We start from the raw sequence: 11628 nt of genomic DNA, 5'->3' as shown, positions 1-11628 counted from the left end.
CATCGATTCCCTCCTCCACCGCCTTGCTTTTTTTGCCTAGCCTCCAAACGTTTCCCTGACGACCGGCAGAGCGAAGCGGCTCGTGTCGCCGTCGGCGCTTCAAGAAAAAAGAGCGAGAAAGGCAAGTGTGTTTTTGTGTTAAAAATTTTACGCGTCCAGAGTTTTTCTCCGCAGTGGTTCACTAACCTGAACAAAAATAGTGCTTCCTAAGATGCACAAGTTAAGAACACTTGGCTTTGAATCTTAATCAAAGCTTTTTAGCTGGAGGGATTTTTTTAATCTGATAAACACGTGAGCGAAGCGACCAAGTTTGCGTACATGAAAACCGTTCCTCCTAGCGTCGTTTTCGCGTGTTTCTCGCCTCGTATACGAGTATATCGGTCACGGCATGCGATTGCCTCCGCTACCGGACGTGATTTACGACTGATGACCGGACGCGACTTTTCTTCGTAGATTGCTATCAAGCGCTCAAGAAAAGACGTACATACTCGGTCACTTCAGTTGGTAGCGGCAATCGATCTAGAGTCCCAATTTCTTAGAAGAAAAAGAGTCGCGTTGTTTGTTGTGGTCCTTCTTGTGTTGCGATCGATTGGTGGAATGGTGCCTCTAAAACGTCACCTTTAATCACTCGGGGCAATAAATCAATGCCTCACGTTTATATGCTCGACAGGACGTAGTGAGCGATGCGAGTATCTGTAATCTGTAACTAACTTTCAGGTCTATAAACGTACTTCATTTTGTCCCTCGGTGCACGCAGAACGGAATGCACAGGCCGTTATTACCGTAGGTGTGAATACGGGAGGAGGGGCATATGACTATGACGTACGCTGTAGAGGGGGAATCCGGAAATTCGACAACCTAGGATTCTTCGACGTACATGGACGTCTATAGCATTTGGCTTCTATAGAAATTCGAAGACCGCGACCGAGATCGAACGCGCGACCTTTGGATTTGCAGTCGAGCAGCACAACCACTACCACCACGGCGACCGATTCTAATATCAAACCCACGCTCTTTGGGTTTTTGTTCGTGTATCCTTATGCATATAGTTGTTTGCGAACTAAGTTCCAATAGGCTGTCCGTAGACCATTATCCCCCAATGAAGGGTTGTGGGCGACAGCTGCAATTTCGGTGGAGAAGAAAACGCTTGAGATCCAGTGCTTAGTTCAGATGGTCGAAATTTCTGGAGCCCTCCACTACGGCGTCTCTCAGTCATACCGTGATTTCGGTGACATTTTAAACCACAACCAGTATTACGGTTACCAATGAAGGGTTGTGTACAGTCGCAAGTATTACAATCCGAGAGTATGCTTTCCTTACGCAGTTTCGACTTCACTGCTGCAATTTCAACGCGCAACATGGAGGACGGAGCGGGTAGCAGCGATGCAGGATGAACAGCGCGGACGACCAGTTCGACATCTGCCTCGCCGCATACAAACGACAGCGTGTACGTGCGCAGCGCAAGGCGTCCGCAGTGCTCCAATCGCTGCAGGTTCGTATCGTATACAGCGCATGCGTATTACGCCTATATATGCTTTACTTGCACTATGCACTATTCGTATATTCCGCAATTACAGTACACATTGAAAGAACGGGTCCGGATAATTACCAGAATGACTTCACAACAAAATATATGAACGTTCCGGCTCCTCCATGATGCAAACAACCCTTGTTCATAATCCGAGCAAGGCTCCCAACAACATCTGAACAACGATCCAGTTGTGAGCAGGGATCCTGTGAGGAAGCCCAAATGTTAATAATAAATTAACTTCAGAAACGTTTCGGCCGGTGTTCGGATTCCTTCCTTTGATATATATATATATATATATATATATATATATATATATATATATATATATATATATATATATATATATATATATATATATATATATATATATATATATATATATATATATATATTTATTGTCCTTCCCAGATTTCCGCCATGATTTCGACTTCAATTACTGTATACTGCGCTGATTCCTGATTATAGCTGTCGCGTGAAGGGCGCATGCTACTATACCACCAGCGCATGAACAATGCTGTTACAGCACCAAAAAACGAAATGAGCACCTGTACGCATATTGCTTATGCGTAAAAATAAAGTGCTTACGCAGAGCATTATTTAAACGTGTACGCATAAATTACGCGAAACACGGCGCTGTCTCACAACTGCTTTCCACGTGCGCGTGCGTCATTAGCAATATTTCGTGAATATTAGCATTTGACAAGCATAACTGCATGCAGCCGCTATACCTTGCTGATATTATACCTGCGGTGAAGCTCGACCAATCACCGCGACATTTAGTTTTCCCTAGTTTGTGTCATATTAGGTTTACTATCAACACTCGTTTTGAATGTGTATTCCGTTTAGTAAATTTTTATTTGTGTGTGCACTGTCGTAAGCCATCTTACGTAAAACAAAACACAAAAATATTCGAAACCTTTTGGTTTTGCTTGTTATTAGCATTTTCGCATGGGAATACCACGTGGCCGCGCAAAGCCAATCACACACGTACTATAACGAGAGAGCACGAGGATGAGGTCGGTGCCGACCAAAATGCACGCACGCACGCACGCACGCACGCACGTACACACACACACGCACACACACACGCACTCACACGCACACACACGCACTCACACGCACACGCACGCACACACACGCACACGCACGCACACACACACACACGCACTCACACGCACGCACACACACACACACGCACTCACACGCACACAAACGCACTCACACGCACACGCACACACACGCACACACACACGCACACACGCACACACACGCACACACACGCACACACTCACACGCACACTCACACACACTCACTCACACACGTACACTCACGCACACACACACGCACTGGCGCTGCATTACAAAAAGAACCGAGCTCGATTCCTCCTTCCTTCCGCATCATACGGGACTAAAACCTTAATTAACATCGCTGCAGACTCGAAGCGAGAAATTTTTTTTAGAGGGAGGGGCATTTGTTGAATGCCTTGAAAAACCCGATTTTGTAGTATTCATTCCCGGTGAAACACCGCCTAAGTCCAAATTTCGAAGAGAGCTTCCCCCCACCTCTGACTACGGGGCTACATCGCTATATCAGTGGCTGATAACATTTGGGGCTTAACGTCCTAAAACCACTGTATTACTGGCTCAATTTACTGAGATGTAGTATTGTTGGAAAAAAAAACAACTAGCGAAAGTAAACTTGAAAATTTGATTACGACAATGATTCATTTTCTTTTTGTGCGCAAATAAATTCCTGAAAAACAAAAATTCTACGCTGCCTTTGGCAAGCCAAATGTACACATTGTAGCACATAAAGTACGTAAAATACATAAGGTACATGAGCCAAATAATTGCCTATCTTCAAATGACGGAAGCGACGGTTTCAGGACCAAAGAGCAAGCGGTCTTGCCGGCCAAGCGAAGGGACTCCCGCCGCAGCTGATTAATAGCGTCAATGGACCACCGCTCGACGAGATCACATCACTCAAGAGAATGCACGTGCCTCCCATGGTGAACTGCGAGGTAAAGAAGGCGCCCTTTGATAACATGTTTTTTTTGCTCAAGCATCACTTTAAATTTACGCAAGCAATGTATTCGTTTTCATACATCGAAATCCTATAGTTTAGATTTGCAGCAAAGTACATTAACGATGCCATTCGATATGCTATATATCGACTCCTCAGCGTAGCAGCTAAAGAAACAAATTATTAAATAGATTACTGTTACAAACTCAATAATATTTATTTGCATTGATTAAATGGATGATCTAATAGCGAGGTGCGAAGGTGGAAACGTGACTTTAATTTACTTTATATGATATATACAGTGGTGTTTGAGAATTATTAGCTTTACAAAATCATTTGCGTAAACATCAAAGAAAGCGTCGCTGATTCGCGGAAGCTTATTTCGGCCAGCATTTGCTTATTTAAAAAAAAAAAAAACGTTTTTTGAGGCACGAAGTTTCTCACCTAGCGCCCACCAAACGAGAAAAAAGTGCTCTTAAAAATTGCGACTCCATAAATCGACAATAAAAATAACGGTAAATAATATTTCATTAGCTGTACTGCGAAACAATCGGACCAGATTCATGTGTACTAATATTTCGGCGTACCCGACATTTGTGAAATTCCAGTAAGTGCTGTAATAATTTCGCGGCTGTGAATTCGTACATTTATTCGCCTTGGATGGCCAAATCGATGCAGTTTACATATACGGCGACAACTGTTTTTGGCGCCTACATATAGTTTCGGATTTGTAAAATTTGTACTTCTGTTTTTCTCATGGCTTTCCGATTTTCGGCGATTTCCTAAATTATATGATACTATAAGTTGAGATTCTGCTTCATACTATCTGTGAAATAGTGTTATGTCTAAAATGCAGTAAGTTCGTTTCGAATAAAATCAATGTTTGTATTATCAGAACATTTTTGTAGGACGTTTTGCACGTGTTCAACTCTTCAATGTTTGCCCTGCGATAAAGCCAACCGAAGCAACCGTTTCGCACACGTTTAAATACGTTTCGCATCTGGGATTCTCGCGCTCATTTCAGTGCAGCGGCGTCACAGTGTGTGCACTGCTGAACACGTCCTGTCCGTTCTCGACGATGTCGGAGCACACCGTACATCGCCTCAGGTATGTGGACGCAACCAAACGAACATTGAAGCACCGGTGGCGTGCGGGTTACTCGAAGGGTCAATCACATGACGTACAGGGAACACCTTTCCCAAGTGACTTCACAGTCTACCCTTTTCCCTTTGCCAAATCGAGATCGCTTAATCATCCGTTACACAAGCGCCGCATAATATAACCATCGTCTGAATCAACGCTATTGTTTCGCGCACTGTGCCTCCTTTTTTGTAACTTGCACGTGTACTTTTTTCCCTTCCTTCGTTTCCCTTTTTATCATCTTTCTTGGCCCTTCCCTAATTTCTCAGTGTAGGGTAGCCAAACGGATGTCTTTCTGGTTAACCTCCCTGCCTTCTCCCTTTGGTTGTTTCCTCCCTTCTTTCTGCACCTGTACTATGGTCAACTAGATACCTGTGCTATCTGCTCAGGGGCAGGGAAAACGGCGTCATGAAAGGGGGGGGGGTTAAATGCATTGTTTGCGCACTGCCGTCTGATCGTAAGGGCCCCAGTGGGAGGTGGGGAGAGTGAGTTTAGTGAAACTTCACCTCTTCCTCCCTCCTCACTCTTCTCAATCGAGAACACCGCACATACCTGCGCATTGCAAGACAAAGTTCGGCGTTAACGTCGGTGTTTACTCCCCGCGAAACATTGTGTAGAACCGCGTGTTCAATGAATCTTGTGCTCTGCTCATTAGCATAAAATAAACATCTCACGCCTACACTTTCGGATGAAGCTACCATTTTGTTGATTTCACGTAACAGCACCCCCCCCCCGCCCCAGAAAAAAAAAAAACATTAGGCGTTAAGAACAAAAAAGAGGTCACTGTAAAAACCCGAGGAAAATCAATCGGACCTATCCTATCGACAAAGAAGCACATGTTGCCGATTATCTTGTTAAAAGCAGCAGATATGTTTTGCAGAGGTGCCGCAGCCTTGACGGTCGGTGTTTCAGTTTATTGTTGTAAACTAGAAAGCTTTTTGTTGTTGACAGTCAACATGTGCCATTCATGCCTCATTTTGTGTTCGCTCAAACTTTCACAACTTTAAACAAAAAAAAATCACCCTGTCTAGCATATTCATACGTAACAAAAAATATAATATAACTGACACTTCTCATCACCCACTTGTTCTTTGCACAAAGGCCAGCAGTACGGCTTTCTTCCAAAGGAAGCTGCCCGATTTGTGATAGATTTGTTCTGGAAAGTCATATGCGCCCGGGACCAACGCGCCTCCGGGATGATCTTACCTAATCCCTAAGAAGCCTTTAATTTGGAAGTATACAGGGGACCATATACAGGGCAAAAACATTGTTACGGCATTCAGTAGTCGGTCTGACATAATTCGAAACGAGTTTGCCATTTTTTTGTTTCCTGTTAGAGACAGAACGATAAATATATTCGCATGACTTAACAAGAACTTTGAGTCCGGAGGAACTGCTGTTTAGGGGAGCAGTTGAACATTTTGTACCAGCTAGCACGTGATGTACTGAACACAGGTCCACGTGGAAAACAACGTGGATTCCTGGGTCACTGTACTGGGCTATGAAGGTAAAGCGCTCATAAAGCATTCGAATACTTCTGTTTTATCTTTCTTTTTTTTTTGCATACTTGACAAACAGTACATGAAAAACTCGTTCAGAAGATTTAATGACTAGGCATTGACAAACGCACATAATGCAAATGAAGTACAACTCTCTGTATGTTCTCCCCTTTTTCCTCCTTGAAGGCTTGACGACCAGGTGATGGCTTGGAAGCAGAGTCCACAGGATGCCAGTGCTTTGCACCAACACGTGTACGCTCTCCGGACGCCAGTCAGAGGCTGCGTCAAATATGTGGACTTGGAATTCGGCTCCTGGAAGCAAGTGCATGAATTCGCCGTGGGTGAGTTTCCGGTCTTCTTTGGCCCCGATGGGCTTCCGAACATGACAAATATCACACTTCAAAATGCTCTAAATGAGTGAAGTTTATTTAAAATGAGTCCGGCAGTAGACTATAATGAATTTAAGCTACGCCACTAAACTGTTTGCAACACAGAAGTTATACATGTATGGAAGACGAGTGAGTGAGTGAGTGTGTGAGTAGAACTTCGATGCTTCGGTTCATGACGATAATTGGGTGTGACTGCTCAAGGAGAGAAAAGAGGAACAAAAAATCACAGCATATTCACGGAGTGCATGATGATGAGTGGGGCGAAGCATCCGTCAGTCCGTCTGCGCTGCCGTCCGTCCGTTCGTTCTTGCCACCGTCCGTCCGTACGTCCGTCTGCGCGCCCATCCGTCCGTCCGTGCGTCCTTCCGTGCGCCCGTCCGTACATCCGTCCCTGCATTCTTCCTTGCGTCCGTCCATTCATCCATGCGTCCGTGCATCTATCCATCCGTTTGTTCATCTAGTGAACACTCCAAGTACCGCCATCTCGTATCTTTTCATCATATATTCATCATATAGAAGTACCGCCATCTAGTGGATATTCGAAGGACTAAATGAGAGGTGGCACGGCCGGACTATAGAGGAGCGGGACGCACGCACTCTCTTACGGCCTGCGCTTCATGTCTAGTTCCCACATCTCACCACCGCTAGTTCATGGCACTGCAGCCCAACCTTCGCTAAACCTTGCTTAAACCAAGGAGCTTACGCCCAAAGATTTTGACGTGGCAACCCTTTCTGGTCAGATGATGCTCAAAGTGCGTCCTTCTGATAATAGTTTTTTAGTAAGCATCAAATTCAAGGCAAATTTCATTGAAGATTAAGTTACCGATAATCGTCTCTGTAAGTTATTTCATTAGAAACACCTATCTTTTTATTTATGATTAACGTGCGTGGGTTTTCTCCTCAATTCAAATGAGTGCTGCTCCTCTATAGTTAGACTGTGGAGGTGGCTACGTACTACTACGACGCACTATTTACCACATAGATGGCGAACGAACGACTTAAACAGCACGACTTAAGGCTTAAGGAGCTTCGCCCCTAAAAAGGCAGGTAGTGAGGTTAACCAGACGCAAGATGACACAGATATAATTGAATTGCCTATTGGATAGTACGTTCGACTTAATCTAGTCCTATATATATGCTGTAATATTTCTTTCTCTCTTCAGTAGAAGAGCCGTTCCCCGAAGTCAGCCTCGGGATAGACTTCTTAAGAAGATCACAGGTAAGAGCGTACGTGCACATGTGGCGACGCGCTATATATATTTCTGTCTAGCTTGAAACGTTATGATATTCACGAGACGCAGTGCGGTCATCAGTTAAAAAAAAAACAAAACAAAAGAAGGCATACCTAATGCATGAATGTGCGACATAAAAAAAGAAAAACGACTGATATTTCTTATTTTGTTGCCAGAAAACTCGGCAACAAATAACTGCACAGTTTATTTTAAAATATTTTTTGAAAGCTGAAGGCCTTGTTACAGCTACTTGATATTAAGTCCACCGTATGCATATAAATATTCCCATTAGATCGTTTGTATGTCATTGCACTATTTCTGCATGTTTTCCATATATTGAGTATAAGTTTTCCATATATTTGTCATATATTTCTGCAAGAAACGAGACAAAAAAAAAACTGAGGAAAAAAAAAAAGATCTGTCAGATTTCTTTGCATTATGAAAGTATGGCTCGTGGCAGCGGACAAGAGAGGAACATAAATTACAAGTTTAGACACATTATAAAATTGCACTTGATCGCTAAACACCCGCCACTGTTGCCGAGGTGGAGAAGCAGGGAGGGCTTCATATGCGCACGATAAGCAAGCGTGTGCGCACACTCTCACGTGGAGATGCAGTGCCATGGTTTGGTGCTCGATCATGCCACGCACCTCGGTGACCGCCGCGCCAGTGGCGCTTTCGCTTCGGAACGCGCCTTTCGTGTTTGATTGATTTGTGGGGTTTAACGTCTCAAAACCACCATTTGATTATGACAGACGCCGTAGTGGAGGGCTCCGGAAATTTTGACCACCTGGGGTTCTTTAACGTGCACCCAAATCTGAGTACACGGGCCTACAACATTTCCGCCTCCATCGGAAATGCAGCCGCCGCAGCCGGGAATCGAACCCGCGACCTGCGGGTCAGCAGCTGAGTACCTTAGCCACTAGACCACCACGGCGGGGCCTCCTTTCGTGTTTCATTTCCACCATTGTAGACATAGCTCACAGCCTCTATATATGTTTCTGGTGCTGAAGAAATGAACGAATCGATTATAAATAAATAAATAAATAAATAAATAAATAAATAAATAAATAAATAAATAAATAAATAAATAAATAAGCAATACTTCTATCTTTACGTGTTTCGCGCTCAAAACCAGAGCGACCAAAAAAGAGCATCGCGAGGACGAGCGCTTATGATGCGCTCGTGTTTTTTTTTTTTGTTTTTTTTCTCCCTGTGCTTTTGTGCGCCAGAGTCGTAAGGCCGAAATTAATTTCAACAAGGTCGACTCACAGCGTAGTTCATCAATTACTCCTCCTCCCCCCCCCTCTCTCTATTTAAACAGTGCCTCATCAATTTCGAGAACGCCACGCTGATTGTTGGAGGTGTCAGAGGCGAGAAGGTGCAGCTGCTCAACGCCAAGGACGTAACATCGCAAAGCATGATGACGTTAGCGTCCAGGACCAGCCTGCTTTAGATTTCACTGTCTTGATCATCCCTGTATAAATCACTCCTTTGTGTTAGCTGCTACAATTCAGTTAACATAGGCCACGGAATATTGCCCCGCATGGGCCTAACAGGGCCGAAATACTAACAGAAGCACAGAAAAACACTACCGAAATTAGGGAGATGATTTAGACTCCAACCAAAAGTTTTGTAGAAACCCGACGTTTCGAAACCAACTTGGTTCCTTCCTCAGGGGTGACTGCGGAGCTACGTAGCAGCGGTGTCTTCAGAGCACTGGCGGGGCGGATAATGAATGGGTCATTATCCGCCCCGCGAGTGATTTGAAGACGCCGCTGCTACGTAGCCTTCACATTCACCCCTGAGGAAGGAACCAAGTCGGTTTCGAAACGTCGGGTTTCTACAAAACTTTTGGTTGGACTCTGCAGTTTCATACCCAACCAGACAGACGCCTGTCGAATGTTTACATTCACTACCGAAATTGGTGTTTTAAAATTTCCGCGCCTAGGTGTTTTTCTGTTACGCCCATGCAGCGCAACATTCCGCAGCCTACGTTAAACCTGATTATCTCTGATGGGTGATATGTTAGTATGCGTGCTCTTATTAGTAACAATCGCTCGCTGGATTCCGTGCCGACCGGTTGTGCCCTCACGATCTCCGACGTCAGCGTAGATCTGGCCGACTGGGCTGGCCCTACGTCACCTCCTGACGCCGACAAGAGCTCTAGCAAGTGGTGCCCCGTCCTCGGACTCCTGTGACCGTGTTTCCACCTTTCCTATCTCTCCTATCCCCTCGATATGTCGTCGCTTTCACGCTTACCTCATCTCTCTTTCTCTCTCTCTCTCTACACCTTCATTCCTATCCTTTTAATCCCTCCTGACCCCCATCCCTTGTGAGCTACTGTTGAGGTGTCGCTCCCTGAAGCAAACAGTTACGGGGCTCACTTTTCTTTTCTTTTCCTTCTTACAACATAACCACTTCCCCCTTATTAGTAATTAGCAGAGTCTTTTATGCGTGAGTATTTGTCTCACATCTTGAGGATAAATTTCGTTATCTGCCAACTCATGAACGATTTTTTTTTGTACATAGCATCACGTGTAAATGCGAAGATATGGAAGTCGGATATCACGCAAGATATATCTTTCTATCACTTTAATTTCATTTTCTGACTCCAGATTTCATTTGAGTAGGAGGACAAAAATTTAAACGATGTTTTTTTTTTTTGTCGCGTTTCGGTGGAGATGAAAGGCTAGCGGTCCATGTGTTTAGATTTAGGCGTACATTTGAGGGTTATTATTATTATTATTATTATTATTATTATTATTATTATTATTATTATTATTATTATTATTATTATTATTATTATTACCTATTAGCCTCATTTGATCAACAACACACGCACAACCTCTATGTAACGAACAAACCTCAATATAGCGAAGTCAGTAAAATCGGCAATTTACTTATTGAAACTTCGTTAAATTGATATTTCACTTTTAAAGCAAAGTATGGCCGCCAAACGCTTCCTTTACTTATGCGCGGGAAGTGCCGCTAGAATGTATGAATAAATGTGGCACTACCAAAAACTAATTTAAATACAATGTGAAAGTAGTTGGGTTTTTTTTTTTTTGAGCTTGAGATCTGGTGCTTGGTGCTTCGCCGGTGAAGTCCTCTTCACAGCGGCCAAGCGCCACACGTGTATCCTCAATTAAAAAAAAAAGAATACAGGTCCAACCTACTTTGGTAATTATGGAAATAAACGAAGCTATGGTATACTGTAGCCACGGCTATAGCCACCAAAATATCGGCTCTTACCCGGAGTACTGCAACGCCGATGCTATCATGTTCACCGGAAGAAATACCGATCGCTCACCACTCGCTACGACAAACGCGCAGCATCGAAAACAGCCGCACCCCACAAGGAGCGGTGGTCTAAAATCGCATAAAGTGGGGCGACAACCTGAACCACAGCGCATCCGTTTGTGGTGGCGACGTCTTGTTGCGTCAGGAACATCATGACTGCTATGCATTGGTTCAACAAGTATTTGTAGTCGGCTTTGTCACTGAGCGTGCGCGTGATACGTCTTTTTCTCGACGATCGATATCGCTTGCTGATACGAGCCACGTCGACGACACAATGAGTGTTTCTTGAACGACCGCTTAAAAGTTCGTCGGGTTTATCGACGCTGCCTTACGATACCTGGCGATGGTAAAAAAACTGCCCGCAGCTTCCATCGGGGGAACACTGAGGAGGATGCGGAGCATATAATTGGTTAACGGGGTGTTAAAGTGCGACTTACTTGGGTCGATGGCTAAATTGGTTAACGTGGTTGTGAAATGGGGTGTTAAATTGCGACTTACTTGGGTCGATGGC

General features: G+C 44.2%; 1 protein-coding gene across 1 annotated transcript; it reads left to right on the top strand.

The window, feature by feature from the left end:
• The first annotated feature begins 1328 nt into the window (after positions 1 to 1328).
• LOC142776299 (nuclear receptor-interacting protein 3-like) lies at positions 1329 to 9316 on the top strand. The gene is made up of 6 exons (XM_075879713.1): positions 1329 to 1492; positions 3418 to 3552; positions 4579 to 4661; positions 6380 to 6534; positions 7746 to 7801; positions 9139 to 9316. The coding sequence occupies exons 1-6, from the start codon at positions 1391 to 1393 to the stop codon at positions 9268 to 9270; spliced, it is 663 nt and encodes a 220-aa protein (XP_075735828.1). The 5' UTR covers positions 1329 to 1390; the 3' UTR covers positions 9271 to 9316.
• Positions 9317 to 11628: the final 2312 nt, after the last annotated feature.

Source organism: Rhipicephalus microplus, chromosome 2, assembly GCF_043290135.1.
Source record: "Rhipicephalus microplus isolate Deutch F79 chromosome 2, USDA_Rmic, whole genome shotgun sequence".
NCBI lineage: Eukaryota > Metazoa > Arthropoda > Arachnida > Ixodida > Ixodidae > Rhipicephalus > Rhipicephalus microplus.
The sequence above is the reverse complement of the archived record's forward strand: the minus strand, read 5'-3'. Positions and strand labels throughout refer to the sequence as shown.

Bases quoted from the DNA above. Each gene is read 5' to 3' on its own strand.
- LOC142776299 (XM_075879713.1), top strand. From the start codon at position 1,391: ATGAACAGCGCGGACGACCAGTTCGACATCTGCCTCGCCGCATACAAA. The intron at 3,553-4,578 runs GTAAAGAAGGCG...CGCTCATTTCAG, and splicing joins CTCCCATGGTGAACTGCGAG to TGCAGCGGCGTCACAGTGTG. The intron at 6,535-7,745 runs GTGAGTTTCCGG...TTCTCTCTTCAG, and splicing joins AGTGCATGAATTCGCCGTGG to TAGAAGAGCCGTTCCCCGAA.